Below are 22,486 nucleotides of genomic sequence, written 5' to 3'. Positions count from 1 at the left end.
AATCTCGTATTGTGTGTGTCTCAATGAGGATTCTTGATTCTGGCACTGTGTGTGTATCAATGAGGATTTCTGATGCTGTTACTCTGTGTTTGTGTGAATGAACATTCCTGATTCTGTTACTGTTTGTGTCAGTAAGGATACCTGATTCTGGTACTCAGTGTCAATGAGGATTTCTAATACTGGTACTCTGAGCCAATGAGGATTCCTGATTCTGGTACTGTGTGTGTGTCATTGAGGTTTCCTGATTCTGGTTCTCTCTGTGTGCCAATGAGGATTCCTGATTCTGTAATTTTGTGTCAAAGATCATTCCTGAATCTGGTATTTTATGTGTGTCAATGAGGATTCCTGATTCTGGTACCCTGTTGTATCAATGAGGATTCCTGGTTCTGGTTGCCTGTGTGTGTCAATGAGGAATCCTGATTCTGGTTGCCTATGTGTGTCAATGAGGATTCCTGATTCTGATTATCTGTGTGTCAAAAATGATGCCTGATTCTGGTACCCTGTTGTGCCAATAACGATTCTTGATACTGATAATCTGTGTCAATGAGGCGTCTTGATTCTCGTTCTGTATGTGTCAAAAATGATTCGTGATTCTGGTACCATGCTGTGCCAGTAAGGATTCCTGACTCTGGTACTCTGTGTCATTGATGATTCCTGATTCTGGTACAGTGTGTGTCAACGACAATTCCTGATTCTGGTACAGTGTGTGTGTCAATGAGGATTCCTTGTTCTGGTTCTCTCTGTGTGTCAACATTCAATAAGGATTCCTGATTCTGGTACTTTGTGTGTGTCAATGAATGAACCTGATTCTGGTACCATCTATCAATGAGTGTTCCTGATTCTAGTACCATCTGTCAATGAGGATTCCTGATTCTGATACTTTGTGTGTGTCAATGAATGTTTCTGATTCTGGTGCTGTGTCAATGAATATTCCTGATTCTAGTACCATCTGTCAGTGCGGATTCCTGATTCTGGAATGTATGTGTGTCAATGAAGACTCGAGATTCTCTTACTGTGTGTCAATGAAGACTGATGATCCTGGTACTGTGTGTGTGTCAATGGGGATCCCTTATTCTTGCATTGTGGGTGTATCAAAGAGGATTCCTGGTTGTGGTTCTCTATTTTTGTCAGTAAGGATTCCTGATTCTGGTACTCTGTGTGTGTCAATGAGGATTCCTGATTCTGGTACTTTGTGTGTGTCAATGAGAATTCCTGATTCTGGTCCTGTGTGTGTGTCAATGAGGGTTCATGATTTTGGTTCCATGTGAGTGTCAATGAAGGTTCCTGATTTGGGTACATTGTTGTGTCAATGAAGCTTCCTGATTCTGGTACACTGTATCAGTGAGGATTCCTGTTTCTGGTATTGTATGTGTGTCAGTGAGGATCCTGATTCTGGTCCTGTGTGTGTGTCAATGAGGGTTCCTGATTCTGGTCTAGTGTGTGTGTCAATGAGGGTTCCTGATTTTGGTTCCCTGTGTGTGTCAGTGAGGGTTCCTGATTTGGGTACATTGTTGTGTCAACGAAGCTTCCTGATTCTGGTAATCTGTGTCAATGAGGATTCTTGATTCTGGTTCCATGTGTGTCAAAAATGATTCCTGATTCTGGTACCCTGTTGTGTCAATAAGGATTCCTGATTCTGGTACAGTATGTGTGTGTCAATAAAGCTTCCTGTTTCGGGTACCCTGTTGTGTCAATGAAGCTTCCTGATTCAGGTACACTATGTGTCAATAAGGATTCCTGATTTTGGTACATTGTGTGAGTAAATGAGGATTTCTGATTCTGGTTCTCTCCATTGTGTCAATGAGAATTTCTGATTCTGGTTATCTATTTGTGTCAATGAGGATTCCTGATTTTGGTCGTGTGTGTGTGTGTTGATGAGGATTCCTGATTCTGGTACCGCATGTGTGCCAATGAAGATTCATGATTCTCTTATTCTGTATCAATGAGGATTGATGATCCTGGTATTGTGTGTGGGACAATGAGGATTCCTGATTCTGGTATTGTGTATATATCAATGAGGATTCTGGTTGCCTCTTTGTGTCAATGAGGATTGCTGGTTCTGATTTTCTGTGTGTCAAAAATGATTCCTGATTTTGGTATCCTGTTGTGTCCAGAAGGATTCTTGATTCTGATACTCTGTGTCAATGAGAATTCCTGATTCTGGGTTTGTGTGTCAAAAATTATTCTGATTCTGGTACACTATTGTGTCAATGAGGATTCCTCATTCTGGTACTCTGTCAATCAGGATTCCTGATTCTGCCTTTCTGTATGTCAAAAATGATTTCTGATTCTGGTGCACTATGTATCAATAAGGACTCCTGACTCAGGGTCAATGATGATTCCTGATTTTGGTAGTGTGTGTGTGTGTCAATAATAACTCCTGATTCTGGTACTCTCTGTCCATGAGGATTCCTGATTCTTGTACTGTCTGTCAATGAGGATTCCTGTTTCTTGTTCCATGTGTGTGTCAATGAGAGTACACTTTGTCAATTAGGATTCCTGATTCTGGTACTGTGTGTGTGTTAATAAGGATTGCTGATTCTGATATTCTGTGCAATAAGGAATCCTGATTCTAGTAATCTCTGTCAATGAGGATACCTGATGCTGGCACCTTGTGTCAATGAGGATTCCTGAAACTGTTTTTTTCTGTGTGTCAATGAGCATTGCTAATTCTCGTTCTCTCTTTATGGCAATGAGGATTCCTAATTCTGGTATTGCGTGTGTGTCAATGAGGATTCCTGCTTCCGGTACTCTGTTTTAAGGACGATTCCTGATTCTGGTCCCTGTGTGTGTCAATGAGGGTTCCTGATTCTGGTTCTCTTTGTGTGTCAATGAGGATTCATGATTGTGGTTATTTATTTGTATCGATAAGGATTCCTGATTCTGGTGCCATCTATCAGTGCGGATTCCTGATTCTGGAATGTATGTGTGTCAATGAAGATTCATGATTCTCTTCCTGTGTGTCAATGAGGATTGATGATCCTGGTATTGTGTGTGTGTCACAATGAGGAGTCCTGTTTCTGGTTCTGTGTGTGTGATTCTGGTATTGCGTGTGTGTTAGTGAGGATTCCTGATTCTGATATTGTGTGTGTATCAATGGGGATTCCTGATTCTGGCAATGTGCGTGTATCAATGAGGATTCTTGATGCTGTTACTCTGTGTGTGTGGATGAGGATTCCTGATAATGGTATTGCGTGTGTGTCAGTGAGGATTCCTGATTCTGGTATTGTGTGTGTGTATCAATGAGGATTCCTGATTCTGGCACTGTGTATGTATCAAAGAGGATCCCTGATTCCGATGTTGAGTGTGTGTCAATGAGGGTTCCCGAACATGGTACTCTGTGTGTGTTAATGAGTATTCCTAATTCTGTTACTGTGTATGTGTCAGTGAGGATTCCTGATTCTGGTATTGCGTGTGTCTCAATGAGGATTCCTGATTCTGGCACTGTGTATGTATCAGTTAGGATTCCTGATTTTGGTACTCTGCATGTGTGTCAATGAGGAGTCATGATACTGGCAGTGTGCGTGTGTATCAGTTAGGATTCCTGATTTTGGTACTCTGCGTGTGTGTCAATGAGGATTCATGATACTGGCAGTGTGTGTGTATCAATGAGGATTCCTGATTCTGGCACTGTGGGTGTATCAATGAGAATTCTTGATGCTGTTACTGTGTGTGTGAATGAGGATTCCTGATTCTGGTATTGCGTGTGTGTCAGTGAGGATTCCTGATTCTGGTATTGTGTGTGTATATCAATGAGGATTCCTGATTCCAATGTTGAGTGTGTGTCAATGAGGGTTCCTAACATGGTACTTTGTGTGTGTTAATGAGCATTCATAATTCTGTTATTGTGTGTGTGTCAGTGAGGATTCCTGATTCTGGTATTGCATGTGTCTGAATGAGGATTCCTGATTCTGGCACTGTGTATGTACCAGTTAGGATTCCTGATTCTACTCCTCTGCATGTGTGTCAATGAGGATTCATGATACTGGCAGTGTGTGTGTATCAATGAGGATTCCTGATTCTAATACTCTGCGTGTGTGTCAGTGAGGATTCATGATACTGGCAGTGTGTGTGTAACAATGAGGATTCCTGATTCTAGTACTCTGCGTGTGTGTCAATGAGGATTCATGATACTGGCAGTGTGTGTGTATCAATGAGGATTCCTGATTCTACTACTCTGCGTGTGTGTCAATGAGGATTCATGATACTGGCAGTGTGTGTGTGTGTATCAATGAGGATTCATGATTCTGGTACAATGTGTGGGATGATGAGGATTCCTGATACTGGTACTCTGTGTGTGTCAATGAGGATTCCTGATTCTGGTACTCGATCAATGCGCATTCCTGATTCTCGTAATCTGTGTGCCACTGCACCAACTGGACTAGCACTTCCACCACACGCCTACATCATCTACGTGTGGTGTTCTATGTGGACATCGCTTCGCTTCCTGTTCATTATAGATAAAATGAGTTTTCTCTTTTTTATTACAACTTACAGTAACGCTATTATTAACATGTAGAACTTGAGTAACAGATAAAAGAAGCAAATCATTTCATTACCTTTCAACCATGGGAGGCTAACGCAAGCGCAGAAGCCCAAGTTTATTAACCGTTAAATAAAATTGAATGCCAGGCGGCGGGTTAAGTGGCGCGTGATTGGACAGAGCGGGAAAACTGGCGCAGGATTGGACGGGGCGGGAGAAGTGGCGGGTGATTGGGCAGAGCGGGAGAAGTGGCGCGTGATTGGGCAGAGATGGAGCAGTGGCGCGTGAATGGACAGAGATGGGGCCCTGTTGTCGGCATAGCGGGAGAAACAGCGCGTGATTGGACAGAGCGGGAGAGGCGGCGTGTGATTGGACAGAACGGGAAAAGCCGTGGATGATTGGACAGAATGGGAGCAGCATTGTGTGATTGGTGTTCTGGCGTTTGGATTGAACGTGGCGCCATATTTACTTTTGAATGAGGGCCGCGGATAAAGGATATGTGATGGGAGTGGGGGCATGAGAGGGAAGGGCAAACTGCTTGTTTACTGTTTTAAGTGGCTGTCGGTGTAATGGGGAATGGTCTGGAAATCTTTTAACTGAGATGCGTGGCTAAGTAGCAGGTGATTGAATCGGTGCACGAGCCCGCAAGGAATCCGGAAGAAAGCCTTGGGTAAGGGGCGGCGGCCTTTCCATGTTAATAATGCTTTGATGCTATTGTTTTAAAGAGCGAAGGAAGTGCCTTGTTTGCAGCTTGCCTTCAGGTTATTTTTGTTTTTGAGCTTGCCCCCATTGAATTATAAATTCCGCACTATTTAATTTTGCCAATAAATGCCAGTTTTTAGTTGATTTATCTGTAGGGATTTAAATGAAAACATTCTCCCTTGTGAGAGAACTTCATTTTAGGTTGCTACAAAGTTTTAGGTTAAGAGATATCAAATAATTGGGAATCTGAGCTGCAGCGTCAGCATCTGTATGCCTTTCAGACCTGTCAAGTCTCATGAATTTACAGTAAATGTTTTTAGCTTGAAAACTTAACTTCATTTAAGTGTGGTTCGTTGTGAAAAGTAAGCACTGTTCCATTTGTAAATATTAATGGCTCTGGTGTAAATTCAAAATTTAAAAGATCCAATCTCTGCCAAATAAGTGGAATTTAATGGCATGTTATGTGTAATGCAGAGTGTACTTTGTATAACATTCTCAGATTGTTAAGCTCATTAGCACCATTTCTGCAGACTTATCAATATCATTACTTCACATTTCAAAATACATTTGTGAGTAGAACTTGGCTTGGGTGGAACAATTGTGCTGCTGATTTTTAAAATGTTCTTGCTCGCCATGAATTAAATCCTTGTAATGACACGGATGTAAAATTTGGAGTGGGCATTGTGATTTGGTCAGCTATTACCCTTTCATGGGGTTTGCAGGTCTTTAAAGGCCAAACTGTGAAACCAGGAATTCCCAACATACAGTATGAATTGATATTTTGGTGACATAGTTGGTGAAAATATTGCAAATCTTTGTATTATGTCTCAGGAGAATTTTGTGAGGAAAAGGTTTCTTAAAAGTCCTCATTTTCACTGGATTAACAAATTTGGATGAAAAATTGTGTCATTTTAATTCTGTGCCTCAGTTGGTCAAAATATTTGATTTAAGGTTTATTACCACTAGAGATAATCATGCTTTTAGTTTGTTACATCACAAGGTAAACATAAATAAAATGAGAATTGTTTCTGAATGGGAGAGAAATCACTTGAGCGAGTAATCTGAAAATCAGAAATTAAACTTAGTTACCCAATTTTCATTGGCATGTGGCCAACATGGTTCCTAATTATGCAACCGTTGTGGATAACCCATTCTAATCCATCTGTTTTGGCTGGATTATTTCCAATAAAACTTGCATTCTACCCTGCTAGTAGTCCATAAATGATGCAAAATACACTTCCTGAACAATTAGGAAATTGAACTTGCTATCCAGTAGTTTTACTGATAAGTACACTATTGACTTGAGGACCTGATGCTGTTACAGTTGGATTTTTTTGTATGCATTTTCCATTAGATGCTAACACATTTTTAATTTATTGACACTGTCAATTTTGTTGTATTCTTCTACAAATGTGAATGACTTTTAACTTGCTTTACAAAGATTTAGATTGCCTATTTTGTCATGGCCTGATACTGAGGAATGCTTTCATGCCCTACATAAGTGATTGTACTGTAAAAGATATTCATTAGGTCCAAACCATTTGTAGCTATCCTGAGATGTAGTAAAATGCCATATAAAGTCTGTCCGTTCCTTTCTATCACTTCAAAAACAAAAATCTTCCTTCATTAGCCACAATCTCCTTTCTTTCGAAGTTCCTTTCTCCCCTTCCTGCCTCTTTCCACTGCTCTACCTTTTAATAGCTGCATTTCTTTTTTCTCTTTTCCCCCACCTTGTCCCCTTTGTCTTTCCTGGCTCATTCTTCCACTCTTTTTGGGGAGGCGATGGTGTAGTATTGTCACTGGACAGGGTAATGCTCTGGGGACCTAGGTTCAAATCCTGCCAAGGCAGATGGTGAAATTTTGAATTCAATAAAAACCTGGAATTAAAAGTCTGATGATGACCACAAAACTATTGCCAATTGTAAAAATCCCTCTCATTTACTAATGTCCTTTTAGGGAAGGAAATCTGCCATCCTTACCTGGTCTGGCCTACATGTGACGCAACGTGCTTAACTCCTAAATGCCCTCTGAACAGGGAAAATTAGGGATGAGCACTAAATGCTGGCCTAGCCAGCTACGCCCACACCCCATGTATAAATTTAAAAAAAACTCTCCCTTCCCTCTGTGGCTTCCCATTCCATTGGCTCTTTACTCTGTTAGCTTTCTTTCTTCAATATTAGTTGAAGATGTTATTTTAATCAAAGCTGAAAGCAGTGGATACAGCTCTGCCTACATTCTGGCAATAGTATTGAAGACTTGTGCACCAGAACTAGCCATATCCCTAGCCAAGCAGCTCCAGTACAGCTACAACACTAGCATCTATCTGACAATGTGGAAAATTGCCCTGGTAAGTCCTGTCCACAGCAGGATGCATTTAATGCAGTTATTGCATCATGAGTCCACTCTCGATCATCAGCAAATTGACGAAAGTTTGGTTGACAGTGTACCAAGCGACACTTGCACAGCAATAACCTGCTCGCTGGCATTCAGTTTGAGTTCCACTAGGGCCACTTGGCAACTGACCTCATTACAGCCTTGGTCCAAACTTGAACAAAAGAGCTGAATACCAGGGGTTTAATGCAGATGATTGCCCTTGACATCAAGGCAGCATTTGACTGAGTGGGGCATTAAGGAGCCCTGGCAAAAATAATGTCAATGGGAATCAGCAAGAAGCCAGCTCCAAAGCTGGAGTCATACCTAGTACAGAGGAAATGGCTGTGGTTGGTGGACTAAGCCCAACCATCTTCAGCTGCTTCAATGATCTTTTACTTCTCCACACCACCCACCCCTCCCTTTTATTAGGTCAGAAGTGGGAAGGTTTGCTAATGACTGTGCAGCCCCAAGCACAACTCTTCGGATACTGAAGCAGTCCGTGTCCATGTTTAGCAAAACCTGAACAACTTCAAGTTAGGGCTGGATGTGGATAGTAACATTCACTGTGCACAGGCGATGGCCACCTCCAACAAGATTGAATCTAACCATCTCCCCTTGATATTCAACGGCATCACCATCACTGAATCCCCACTATCTACATTCTGGGTGTTGCGATCTACCAGAAGTTGAACTGGACCGGCCATATATGCAGGTCCAAGGCTGGGAATTCTGCAGCAAGTAGCATGCTATGATTCCCCAAAACCACCAACTTCAAGGCACAAGGAATGTAATGGAATACTCTCCACTCGCCTGGATTGGTTTGACTCTAACACTCTAAACGCCACCATCCAGGATAAAGCAGCCTGCTTGATCATTACCCCATCCACCACCTTAAACATTCACTCTCTCCTCCACCATTGGACAATGGCAGCAGTGTGTACCATGTATAAGATACACAGCAACAACTTGACAGGCATCATCAAAACCTGAGACCTCTACTCCCTAGAAGGACAAGGGCAGCAGATGCATTGGAACACCATCACCTGACTTCAATTCACAAGCCACACACCATCCTACCTCAGAAATATATCGCTGTTCCTTCACTGTAGCTGGGTCAAAACCCTGGAATGCCACTGAACATACCTTACACCACATGGACGGCAGCGGTTGAAGGAAGCAGCTCGTCTCCACCACCATCTCGAGGGCAGTCATGGACGGACAACAAATTCTGGCCTTACCAGTCATCTTTACATCCAATGAAAGATTGAAAATAAAATGCTGTCAACTTTAACAGTAATTTCTACTGTGACTAGGAAACAGTCAAAGAAAGGACTTACATTTAGATAACACCATTCACAATTGCAGCACGTTCCAAAATGCCTTGCAGTACTACTTTAATATGGGGAAACACAACAGCCAATTTGCATCCAATAAGGTCCCAATAACAGCAATGAGATAAACAAGTGATGTTAGTTGAAGGATAAATGTTGGCCAGCTCTCCCCAAATGTTCTTCGAATAATGCCATGATATTTTCAACGTCTGCCTGAGAAGTCATTATTTTAATGCCTCATCCAAAAGATTAATCTATTTTTGACAAATGTAGAACTGCCTTGCAACTGCAATGAGGTGGCAGTCTAAACTGTGTTTCAAACTTCCTGCTGGGGTTTGAACGCACAACCTTCTGACTCTGGTGTGACTGAGCCAAGGCTGGTGGAATGGATTTGTAAAAGGCAGGTCATTTTTGAAATAGCACAGTGTACATAAAGGAATGCAACAAATGTATTTTCAGAAGATGTCTAAGAGACTTATTACAAAAATTAAGCTCAGTGGTGTTGAAGGGAATGGAAATATTTAGACAGAGGGGCGAGTCAGAGATAGAAAGCAGGGAGTAAGGGTGCATGATGTTCTTTAGATTTGGAAGTGGTGTGCCCCGGTTGGATTTCTTGTTTTTCAATAATATCAAGACTTGATAAATTAGAGAACAAAGCAAACTGAAGAGAATTACTAGACGTTGCTGGAAAGTATTGATAAGTGAAATGGACAGATGAATGGTAAATGCATTTCATTCTAAAGAAATATGAATTTGTACATTTTGAGGAGCAAGCACATTGAGGAAGATTAAGAATGGAAAACCAGTGATCTATGGTTCAGATAATGTTGAGATGCAGGTATGTTCATTTAAAGCAGGGGTGGGGAACCATTTTCTTATCATGAGCCATTCACAAATAGACAAAATCAGTTGCAGGTCTTGCACACAAAAATCAATTTAGTTTTTTTTAGGGAATACAGAAACATTCAACTCACCCGCTGTTTTAATGCAATGGCTGAATTTGTATATTATTATATTATTGTAATTTAGCTGATGCTTTTGTCCAAAGCAAATGCATAATGATGCTAAATGCTATTTTGAAGGCGACACTGTCATAGGTCCATATTTTTTAGAGACCTAGCTGCGGGCCGGATGAAATTGTTGGATCTGGCCTAAGGACTGTAGGTTCCCCACCCCGATTTAAAGGGCCATATGTGTGATATTGAATATAAAAACAAGGAAATGATGCTTTTAGTGCATTTCTGGGAATAATTAAATAGCAAAGTTATTGGAGTAATAGGATGCAGGTAAGATTCTCTGGAACAAAGTAGATTGTCAACTGTTTGGTACCACTTTTGCTTCTGAGTCAGAAGGATGTGGATTTTACTCATATAACAGCAAGGAGAACAAAATCTAGACTGGCACTGCAGCACAGTACTGAGGAAGCACTGCATTGTCAGAGCTGCCGTCTTATAGATGAGATGTTAAACTGAGGACATACCTCTTCTCTTGGGTGCACATAAAAGATCCCATGACAGTCTTTCAAAGAAGAGCAGAGGAGTTTTCCCTGGTGCCCTGGCCAATACTTATCTCTCAATCAACATCAAAAAAACAGATTATCTGGTCATTGTCTCATTTCTGTTTGTGAGACTTTCCTTTGTGCAAATCGGATGCTGCATTTCCTACGTTTGAACAGTGCCTCAACATCAAAACAACTTAATTGGCTGGAATGTGCTTTGGCAGGCCTTGAGGTTATGAAAGAAGATATTTATTTTTAATTTTTCATCTAATACAATTTACAGCATAGAAGGAAGCCATTTGTCCTTGAAAGAGCTTTCGAATTTAGTCGTAAACCCCAGCTTTCTCCCCACACCCTTGCAAATTAGTTGTCTTCAAATACAAGTCCCATTGCCCTTTCCAGGTGGTGTGTTCAGACCATAATTCTCTGTTCAACATTTCTTCTCATAGTTCTTTGGTCAGTTATTTTTAACTTATGACCTCTGATTACTGATCCGCTTGCCAGAGGGAACAGTTTCTCACTACTTGCTCTCTCAATAGTTTATTTTGAATACCTCTAATAGGACTCCCCTTAAACTTTATACCTTTAAAGAGAGCAATTCCAGCTTTTCAAATCTCGTCTCTTAGCTGAAGTTCCCCTATCCCTGGTAGCGTGCTAGTAAGCTTCCTCTTTACCCTTTCAATTGCCTTGACATCCTTTCTAAAGTGTGGTAGCCAGAACTGACAACAGTACCCCAAGCTGATGCCTAACCAATGATTTTGTAATGTTTTAGCATGACTTCCTTGTTTTTGTGTTCAAAGTCAAATAGCCCAACACTTCCTTAACTGCATTATCAACTTACCCTGTCACCTTTTAAGGTTTTAACCCACCATCCTGACCCCAGAAAAAATAATGCCTTTTAAGGACTGAGAGACTTGCATGAGCTTTATAGTTAAAGCACTTTTGAAGTGTAATCACTGTTGTAATGTAGATAGCACGACAGCCAATTTGCACACAGCATGCTCCCTCAGAGCATAAGAACAGTGCGACAAGAACAGATGATTTGTTTTATGTTATTGGATAAAGACGGTCAGGACACCAGGGATAATTCCCCTACTCTTCTTTGAAATAATGCCACGAGATCGTTGCATCCACTTGCGATAGCTGAAAGAGCCTTGGTTTAACACTTCCTCCAAAAGATGGACCTCTGACAGAGCAGTACTTCTTCAGCACTCTACTGGAGTGTCGTTATAGATTTTGGTGTTCAAGTCTCTGGAGTGGGTCTTGAGCCCAGAACCTTCTGGTTTGGGCAAAAGTGCTACCAACTGAGCCAGGGCTGACACTAATTTGGATTTTACTGCCTCGCCATGTTGTTCCTCCCAATATGTATCACTTATCACTCATTTGTGTAAAATTACATCTGTGTCTGACTATTACATCTGACAATCCTCCTCACTGTTTACTACATTGTTACATTTTATATCATCCACAAACTGAAGCTGTACTCTTTATACCCAAGTCCTAAGAAGGCTAATGGAATGCTCTCCTTTATTTCAAGGGGGATTGAACTTAAAAGTAAGGATGTTATGCTTCAGTTATACAGGGCTTTGGTGAGACTGCACCTCGAATACTGTGTACTGTGTACTGGTCTCCTTATTTAAGGATGGATGTAAATGCATTGGAGGTGGTTCAGAGGAGGCTTACTAGATTGATATCTGGAATGAGAGGGTTGTCTTATGAGGAAAGGTTGGACAGACTGGGCTTGTTTCCATTAGAGTTTAGAAGAGTGAGGGGTGATTTGATTGAAGTATACAAGATCCTAAAAGGCCTTGACCAAGGTGGACGTCGTAAGGATGTTTCCTCTTGTGGGTGAGTCCAGAACTAGGGGACACTGTTTTAAAATTAGGCGACTCCCTTTTAGGGCAGAGATGAGGAGAATTTTTTTCTGAGAGTTGTGCGACTTTGGAATTCTCTGCCTCAGAAGGTGGTGGAGGCGGGGTCATTGAATATTTTTAAGGCAGAGGTAGATAGATTCTTCTTAGGCAAGGGAATCAAAGGTTATTGAGGTTAGTTGAGAATGTGGAAATCGAAACACAAGAAGATTAGCCATGATCTTATTGAATGGTGGAGCAGGCTCTAGGGGCCGAATGGTCTACTCCTGTTACTATTTCTTATGTCCAAATTTTTTATAAATACCAAGAAAAGCGCAGGTCCTAAAACTGACTTCTGGAGGATCCCACTGTGTGTTTGTCAAAAAACGATGCATTCACGACTACTCTCTGCCACCAGCCCTTTAACCAATTACGTACCCAAATTACCATACCTATTAATACCATATGCTTCAATTTCCCAAATACGTCTGTTTAGCCACCTTATTTGAACAGGGATGTAACGTTTGCAATCTTCCAGTCCTCTGGCACCAGACTAGTATCCAAGGCGTATTGAAAAGTTGTAGTCAGAGCTTTTTCAATGTCCACTGTTGCTTCCCTCATCAACTTGTTACAATCCCTGTCAAGACTAATAGCTAAAAAAAGAAATTCAAACTTCCAATTGATAGCTGAAAGAGTGACGTGGCTAGATTTTGTACTTTAAAACTTTTACTGTAGCAAACAGACTAAAACACTACAGATTAAACACTATTTTTGTAGGAAATTTATACTTTAAACTACAGAAAAGAACTTTCCCTTTTTCCTTTTATCACAGCTGATAAGCCCTTTTATACGTCTACTTTACACTGTCCTTTAAGTAGTTGTTTGTTTTTCTTTCCCCCCTGCCTGGACCCAGTCCAAAGTGATTCTCTGCTTCTGAGGGTTTACTATTGTCCCTTTCCTTTCCCAACCTAGTAACTTGTAACTCCAGAGCTGCCTTTCATTGTGAGGGTTTTCCCTAACTATTCTCCTTCTAGCGCAAACGAGGCAAATCATCATTTCAAATCGTCAAGAATTTTGTCTTTTCAATCCAAGCGTGAGTCCGCGTACTCATCTCTGTACAGTGAACCATTGAGTCTTTCGGCCTCTTGCTTCTCTCGCTCTCAGATCCTGGCAGACTAACTGTATGATATTCAGCAATATTTTTAAGAAAAGTATATAACCCAATCTGATGGTGGCTTCCTCTAACCACTTTTCCTCTCAAAACCCATCTCCATGACAGTGTGAATCATATGGACCTTGTATCCAGGTGGAAAGCTAATTAGCTACTCTTTAACCCCTAACTCTATTCTATCCGGGAATCAAATGAGCAGTTCAAAGTATAAGCGTTTGCAAATGGCATTTTCAATACATTCCTGGAGCTTGGATTCTACCATTTTAACCACTATAAACACACATGCTGCTGTCATTGTCTCCAAGTGTGAACACATTACACTTTCTTCCCAGCAGTACCACCTGGGCCTCCTGTAATCTTGTGATGTCACCCAGGCTTGTTGTGAAGCACATTTTAGAACAGGTCACATATCACCTTTAATTTTATCCTAAGGTAAAAACGCAGATTTGAACCATAACAATCTTATAAACCATAATAATCTTTTAAACCTCATTTCTAATAAAACCTAACATCCATCCCACCCATGCTGGGTGGCATTTTATCTTTCAAGCTAATCTATATACCACCTTTCTATTTTTATCCTATTCAATATCTCTATACTCTCTTCTCTACTAGAACATTGTCTTCGAGAGAGGATGAAGTTAGATACAAGCTACTTATTCAGACATCTGACATGCCCTCTGCCTTCACAATTTCCTTTGTCCCTAATTGACATTGTCATTCATCTTTTCTTAATTTGGATTTGGATGCCCTATCTTCCCTCTATAGGAATGTTCTTAGATTTAATCTGATCTGTACTTACCCTGAAAGCCTGCCAATTATGGCCAATCAGTGCTCAAGCCCACCTGAGCTAGATTCTATCTCAAAACACTGAAATTGATTAGCTTTCAGTTGTGTGTTTTCACTTTTGATTTTTCTTTATCCTTTTCCAAAACAACTTTCAAACCAAATTTTGCCTGGATGTTCTCCTACTGCAACACATTTCATTTGCCCTACTTCATTTCCCAGAACTAGTTCTAGCACTGCTTCCTTGCTCTGTGGGACTAAAAGACATTGATTAAGGAAGGTTCCAGGTAGACCTTTAGGAATTCTTCAACCCGCTCCCCTTGCCCTTTGCTCATTTTTCCACAGTCTGTTTGGGGTTATTTGATGCCCCCTACTATTACTGTTCTTTTATTTTTACATTTATATGAAAATTCTGTCTCTCTCTCTCATTTATTCATTCATGGGATGTGAGCATCACTGGCTAGGCCAGCATTTCCAAGCCCTAATTTCTCTTGAGAAGGTGGTGGTGGTGAGCCGCCACCTTGAATCGCTGCAGTCCATGTGGTGTAGGTACACCCCAGTGCTATTCGGATGAGAGTTCCAGAATTTTGATCAAATGACAATGAAGGAATGGTGTATTGCTCCAAGGTGCTGTTGAAGGAGTCTTGGTGAAATGCTGCAAAGCATCTTATAGATGGCACACACTGCTACCACTATATATCGATGGTGGAGAGTGTGAATATTGAAGGTGAAGGATAGGGTGCCAATCAAGCGGGCTGCTTTGTCCTCAATGGTGTTGAGCTTCTTGAGTGTTGTTGGAGCCACACTTATCCAGGCAAGCGGAGAGTATTCTGTCAAACCCCTGACTTGTGCTTTGATAATATTCAGGCTTTGGGGAGTCAGGAGGTAGATTCTTGCCTCAGAATTCCTAGGCTCTGACCTGCTCTTGTAGCCATAAATTTATATTGCAGGTCCAGTTCAGTTTCTGGTAAATGGTAATCCCTAGGTTGTTGATGTCTGCAGATACATTCCTTTAATGCATTATCATTATTTGTGGATTTATAGTAATCACTTAGCAATGTAATATCTCCTTTTCTGTTCCTTAACTCCTAACCAAGTAGATTCAGTCTTTGAATCCTCTACTATGGTATCACATTGTAGATCTGTTATTATTCTTGATCAATTCTACCACCCACATTATGCTTGTTGGCATTGTGTTTTTCCTCTATCTAGTTCCTGCTCATTCTGAATCATGTTTTTCTTCTGTTCTTTTTCTTTCAGAACCCAATAGGTTCCCAAAATTGAGAGCTTTTACAAGCATAAATATGAAAATATTATTTTCATTCATTCATAACAAGTGACTGAGGTTCATTATCTGTAATCAGCAAATGAAGCTAGGAAATCGAAATATTATTTGCACTGGAACAATGGAATAAGGAACACAACCATATTCTGTTACCTTTTCAAATAAATTTTGAGACAGAAATGATAATTATTTAAAATGGGATTTGCCATGCAAGAACGTAAAATGGTATGCAAAAAGGGAAATGGAATTGGAGTAGACAGTTCCAAAGGATGGCGCCAGTACAATTGGGGGAACAAAAACAATCTTCAAAGAGGAAAGCATAGTTATGATATTTCAGGTGCCTGTCTTTCATTAAAATTGGTCATTACTTAGTTGCCACTTAGAGTTTGAAAAGTTGGTACTAGCCAACACGTCAGTGTGTACCATTTGTGAATTTCTGTTTTATAAAAATTTGAAAAGGAAATTTATTAAAACATGCAACCTTTACACATGCTTAATTTCAGGAATGAGTATTGCAGTAAACTTGAAAAACCTTCCTTCTCATCTAATGGAGTTTTCACATAATTATTTTGAAAGCCAGTGGACGCAAAGATAAATGATGTGAGTTTCTAAAGAGTAACTGCAGATGGTTTGATAGCTTGTTTTTTTGATATATATTTTCTGAAGGGTTATATTTATGATCTTCACAGGCCCCTGGAACATGGAATAATGCCTTTCAGCTTTCCCAAGACAAAGTCAGCATTATGGGATCCAACACCACTTGGCGATGCAATAAGCATGCAACTTTCCTATTATAGGTATGATTTGCAATTTCTATTTCTCCCTCTATTTTCAGGTTTAATTTTAGCAACTTGTTCTTCCAAGAAAATAAAAAATTGCTCAACAATAGACTAAATTTTGTTGAAGCTTTTCATCTTGCATTCATCAGGACTGTCGCAAGAATGCCAATGTTAGGGGAAGCCACAACTTTATACTATATGAGAAGAGAGTGCTGATTGGTTGACTAGTGGACTCTGGTACAGGTGTTGCCATGGAGAATGCACCAGTTAATGGTGACTGACAGTTAACTGTCAAGCATTGTTTGAAATTTAAACCAGGCAGCTTGACTCTGATTCATTGCTCTGAGGAATGAACCAGCGAATGGTTATCACATATTTTGTTTAGGTGAAACAGGCACAATGTGTGTACATGTTCTTTCTGTCTGCTGCAAAGAACAAGGCCCTGTGTATTAATAGGTAGCTTCCAGTGCGCACACATGCGCTACACTGTGAGCCTGACTGACCATCTTAAATTGATTGTCAGTGTAATTTTTAGCACAATGAGGATTATTTAGCAAATGTTGTCCAATTGTAGAATTAGGTCCAATGTTGAACACTGTTTAGAGTTTTTCAAGCATGGGCTGGTTGTGTACCTTGCCCATTTGTGAACAGCAGCTGGGACATGCTGTTTGGTACGATCTGTCAGTCTTTGGGATGTACGGCCTACATACCTAGCATCAAACTGGCATTGAAATTCATATACCACATTACTCATTTATGTGATAGGCAGAACGTCTTTTTGGCTTGATGGCAGCATCCCGTTAGTGGCAAATAACACTTGTGTTGCTACTGCATTGTAGCAGTGTGAAACAGCTAGCTTCACCGGTTGCTCAAATTTTTCAGACACCTTTTTCAGCAATACTCAAGTTCTGGGCCAATAATTATATTTGAATTTATGTGGCATTGCAGCATTTGCAAATGTTTTTATCTAAATTCTTAAAACAAAGATTGTTTAAACTTTTGAGACACTAGTTTATGGATGCTTTTAAATAAGTGATCATTCCAGGGGGAAAGTTAACTGGTATTGAATTTGTGAATTATTAGAGATAAATATTAGATTGAAAATGTTATACATCCAAGTAAACAGTGTATGAAATCAAGCCTGTGGGTTTCCAGCATTTGCCTTTTTTTTGTTTGTTTGATCTCCAGCATATGTAGTATTTTACATTTTTATTTGAAAGCTACTGGTGATCAACTCAGTGAAGCCATTAAAGGACCAAGGACATGAATATAGTTAAGCAAGGCAATGAAATAAAGGCAGAAATTGTTTGAGAAGATGCTGTACACTGGCTCAGAAACTTGTTTTTAGTTGGAATGGCAATGGGTTGGGGGTCACAATGAAAATTAGAAGAAAAAATTAGAGTGGGAAATCAAAGGAAGGTTTGTAGGAAGTTTGCATAAAGAACAGGGTTGCTTAGCAAAATATTTACTAATCTGCCTTTGGCCTCGCCAATGTATTCTTCGTACTTGAGCAGCGAATCCACAGTGCCAATTTGGAAGGACTGCACACAAATTGCTGACTTGCATGGAGTCAGTATTTGGGGTTGTGGACAATGGTGGTGAGTTCATCTAGTCTACCTTCTCACTATCCTGGCAGTTTGAGCAATAATATGTTTCTTTAAGGGTGTTGGCCATTGTTACCTGGCCTCATCAATTTTCCTTTGCTATTTGGTCGGTGCCTCAAGTTCCATACCCGAGCTACTAACTCCACTCCCCTTCCTGGTAAAGGTTGAACTTGATAATTTGCATCCTTGATGTCATATTTAACCCTGAGATGAGCTTCTGACTGCATCTACTCCATCACCAAGATCACCAATTTGGACCTCTGTAATTTGGGGCCCTGTCACAGCTTACCTACTATTGAAGTCCTCATCCTTGCTTTGTACACAGGCCTCCCAGCCAAGACCCTATACAAACTTGAGCTTATCCAAAATACTCTCGCTGTATTCTAACTTGCACTGAGTTCTATTCGCTGTGTTCGCTGACCTACAATGACTTCTGGCTAAGCAGTCTTAATCTTAAAATTCTCATCCTGGTTTGCACATCCCTCCCTGGCCTCACCCCTCCCTGTCTCTAATCTTTTCCAGTCCTACAGTCCTAGATACCCCTGCACTCATCCAATTCTGGGCCTCCTGAGCATCCTCAATTTTAATCATCTCATCATTGATGCCTTAGCTACCAAATCTTAACCTTTGAAATTCTCTTCTTAAATTTCTGTGTCTCTCCACCTTTTTCCTCCTTTACTATGCTCTGTGAGACCTACTTCTTTGACCAAGCTTTTGGCCATCTTCTTAATATCTCCTTATGTGGTTCAGTGTCCAACTTTGCTTCATGAAACTCCTGTGAACAGCTTTACGATGTTCTATTACTTTGAAGATATTATATAATATTTGTTTTACACCATCAAAGGAACTTTGTAAATACAAGTTATTGTGAACTATTCCAAAATTTGGCCACCCTCTTGGGAGTAAGACTTATGTAAACTAAAAAGGTATAAACCCGGGCATAACGCATGTGACCTCTTGTCCTCTGCTGTACCAAAGCAAACATCCTTGACCAATGTCTATATTCTGGACTGTTTTAATTTGAATGCCTCCATCATTTCCTCCCTCAGAAGAGCCCCAATTTTGAGTTTATCTTTGTTTATTTCTGTAACCTCTTTTACATTCTAGTAGCTCACCTTTTCTAAAATGCTGTGCAGTGGTAGGATAGCTTCCTTTTGATTCCCTTCACTCTATTCCTCTTTCCTCCTTTTATGCAACCTAGCACCCCACTGCCTTCTTGACAGTAACTAGATATGTCTTATTTTTCTAATTCAGAAACAGTGCTGTACGCAGCAGGGCAGGCAGCATTTGTGGAGAAAAAATATTCTTGTGTGGACCTTTTCATTAGAACTTAACTCCTTGTTCTGATTTGTCTTTGACTTCTGGTCAAACAACATCTTAATTTTAAAATTCTCATCCTTGCTTTCAGATTCTCTATGGCCTCACCCCTCCTTGTCTCTGTAATCTCCTCCAGCCCCACAACCTTAAGATATCTGTGCCCCTCTAATTCTGGCCACTTGAGCTTTTCTGCTTTTAATCACTACATCATTGGTTGTGCCTTCAGTTGCCTAGGTGCTAAGCTCTGAAATACCCTCTCTCTGCTTCTCTACCTCACTTTCCTCCTTTATGGCACTCCTGAAAACCTACCTCTTTGGTCAAATGTTTAGTCATCTAAGCTAATATCTCCTTAGGCTGTTGTAGCAATGTTATATTTTGTTTTATAATGCTCTTGTGAAGTACCTTGGAACATAATATTACATTAAAAGGCATTATGAGTATAAGTCATTGTCAGGATTTTCCCATGAATCTTAAAATTCTCTGCCATTTTCTATCCCCAAATCACTAACCTATTGCCATTTCAATGATCATATTAGCTTTTCCTGCTATTTTGGTGTCCATTGCAAGCTTGCAGTGAGACCCTCTTTCAGGTCAATTATGAATCCTGTGGGACTCCGCCCCTTAGAAAAAATGCAGTTGCTAGTTGGTGGAAATCACATGACAGTAATTTGTCCACAGTGAGTTTTAAAATAGTTTTACTTTAATATTTAATTATTTTCATTAGAATTTTGATTAGACTAATAAATCATCTGGATGATAATTGTAAGGCACTTTAAGAACTGAATAAATACCTGAGAATGGAATGCTTATATGGAGGTGTTTTAAGTAGAAATAATCAGTACTTGGTGAACATCATGTTTTCTGTGCTACGTGCATTGTGGAAATCTCACCTATGCAAGTGACAGGTAGGGGGCCCAATGAAGGAGGCGCAGTGATAGATATATACTACATATGGACGTTTGTTCAAATTTCTGTAGACCAGAGAGAGAGAGCTCTTGAATTCCTTTCCTTTGGGTGACCGAATATGTGGGTTTGAGCCACTGATGACTAAATTTTATTTAATTTGTGCAAAGAATATTTGTCTATTTGATACTTTATGCTTTGATAAATATGCTATTCATGATAGATGTAAAAAAAAGAGTCCAGGTATTTTGTTTCATTGTTCATTTGATGGATTATCAGAGCGTTATCATCTTGTTTATTTTGACTAAATGATGGCCCAGATTTTCTGGTAGTAATGATTGAGAAACTGTCAGCATTTGCCATCTGTGATTCTCTGAAACTGACAGCAACATCTGCAATCCACGTGTGCAGTTAAAAGTGGAAATACAGAAGTTGCTATGAGCAAATTCCTCAAAGGGTGCACTGTTAAGGTTCTCCAAGACTGCAATGCATTCGAATCACTAAACTGACAAAACTGGCTCTTTTATACAGCCCTTAAAGGTACACTTGTTGAATGAGGTGAGACTGGATTTCTGACTGGGTACCAAGTTCGTTATTACTGCTAAAGAACCTTGCTGGCCCTGAAGAAGTAATTTTATGTTGTTGAAGCTGAAATCTTGACATGTTAAGAAATTCCAAATTTTAGAATATCATAAATTTTTTTTTAAATTATTTTCTACCTTAGCTGCATATGAATAGCCCAATCATTAATTTTTTGAAACATTGCAAAATAAAACTTAAAAGTTGATAGAGATTCAGTGGCTTTTACTTCCTGGTTTGCTGTCTTCCATGTAATTGGCTGCTTACACTGCTTAATGGCACCATGATATTGCTGAATGTCTGGAGATCACATTGAATTAGTGCCATATTCAGAGTGACGCCAAGAAAGGGGAAGTCTGTGTCAGTTTTTTACTTATTCGTTCATGTGATGTGGGTGTCATTGGCTAGGGCAGCATTCATTGTCCACCCCTAATTGCCCTTGAGAAGGTGGTGGTGAGTTGGCTTCTTGAACAGCAGTTATGTATTGTGGGAACACCCAGTGCTATTAGGAAGGGAGTTCCAGGATTTTGACCCAACGACATTGAAAGAACATTGATATAGTTCCAAGTCAGGATGATGTGTGGCTTGGAGAGGAATTTGTAGGTGGTGGCATTCCTCTGCACTGCTGCCCTTGTCCTCCTAGGTGGTAGAGGTCGCGAGTTTGGAAGGTGCTGTCAAAGGAGCCTTGATGAGTTGCTGCATTGCATCTTGTAGATGGTGCACACTGCTGTCACTGTGTGTTGGCAGTGGAGTAAATGTCTGAGGTGGTGGTTGGGGTATCAATCGAGCAGGCTGCTTTGTCCTGGATGTTATTGAGCTTCTCATGTTGATGGAGCTGTACTGATCCAGGCAAGTGGAGAGTACTTCTTCAGACTCCTGACTTGTGCTTTGTAGATGCTGGATAGGCTTTGGGGAGTCAGGAGGTTGAGTTACCCATCCACAAAATTGCCAGCCTCAGACCTGCTCTTGCAGCCACAGTATTCATATGGCTAGTCCAGTTCAGTTTCTGGTCAATTGTAACCCCCAGGACGTTGCTAATGGGGAATTCAGCGATGGTAATGCCATTGAGTGTCAAGGGGCGATGGTTAGATTCTCTCTTGTTGGAGATGGTCATTGCCCCGCACTTGTGTGACATGACTTATCAGCCCAAGTCTGAATATTGTCCAAGTCTTGCTGCATATGGACATGAGCTGCTTCAGAGGAGTTGCAAATGGGGCTGTACATTGTGTAGCCATTAGCGAACATCCCCACTTCTGACCTTGTGATGGAGGGAAGGTCATTGATAAAGTCGTTGAAGTTGGTTGGGCCTGAGGTACCCCTGCAGCGCTGAGATCAGGTGCCAAGTGGCCCTGGTGGGACCGAAACTGCGCATCAAAGAGCAGGTTATTGCTGTGCAAGATCCACCTGATAGCACTGCCGATGACACCTTCCCATCGCTTTGCTGCTAATTGAGAGTAGACTGATGGAGCAATAAATGACGGTATGAGATGTATCGTGCTTTCTGTGGACAGGAGGTACCTGGGCAATTTTCCACATTGCTTGGTAGATGCTAGTGTTTTAACTACTGGAACAACTTGTGGGGTGCAGCTCGTGCTGGAGCATAAGTCTTAAGAACTATTGCCAGAATGTTGTCAGAGCCGATAGCTTTGCAATATCTAGTGCCTTCAGCCGTTTCTTGATATCACATGGAGTGAATTGAATTGGCTGAAGACTGGCATCTGTGAAGCTGGGAGCTTCAGGAGGAGACCAAGATGGATCATCCATTCAGTTGCAGATTGTTGCAAATGCTTCAGCCTTGTTGGGTTACCCCATCATTGAGGATGGG

At 40.6% G+C, this 22,486-nt stretch overlaps 1 protein-coding gene across 3 annotated transcripts in view; it reads left to right on the top strand.

The window, feature by feature from the left end:
• Window positions 1–22,486, top strand: part of stil (STIL centriolar assembly protein) — a 94,404-nt gene that overhangs the window by 24,004 nt on the left and 47,914 nt on the right. Inside the window, exons 1-3 of one of the 3 annotated variants that reach the window (XM_041207772.1) lie at window positions 4,932–5,153; window positions 15,983–16,079; window positions 16,169–16,276. In XM_041207772.1, the coding sequence (XP_041063706.1) occupies window positions 16,075–16,079; window positions 16,169–16,276 (113 nt within the window). In that variant the 5' untranslated portion in view covers window positions 4,932–5,153; window positions 15,983–16,074. Of the gene's footprint in view, window positions 1–4,931; window positions 5,154–15,982; window positions 16,080–16,168; window positions 16,277–22,486 lie in introns of those variants that run through there. The other 2 variants (XM_041207773.1, XM_041207774.1) reach the window with 2 other exon arrangements.

The sequence above is a fragment of the Carcharodon carcharias genome, chromosome 16 (assembly GCF_017639515.1).
Source record: "Carcharodon carcharias isolate sCarCar2 chromosome 16, sCarCar2.pri, whole genome shotgun sequence".
Classification (NCBI taxonomy): domain Eukaryota; kingdom Metazoa; phylum Chordata; class Chondrichthyes; order Lamniformes; family Lamnidae; genus Carcharodon; species Carcharodon carcharias.
Note: the sequence above shows the minus strand (reverse complement) of the source record. Positions and strands in the feature narration are given on the sequence as shown.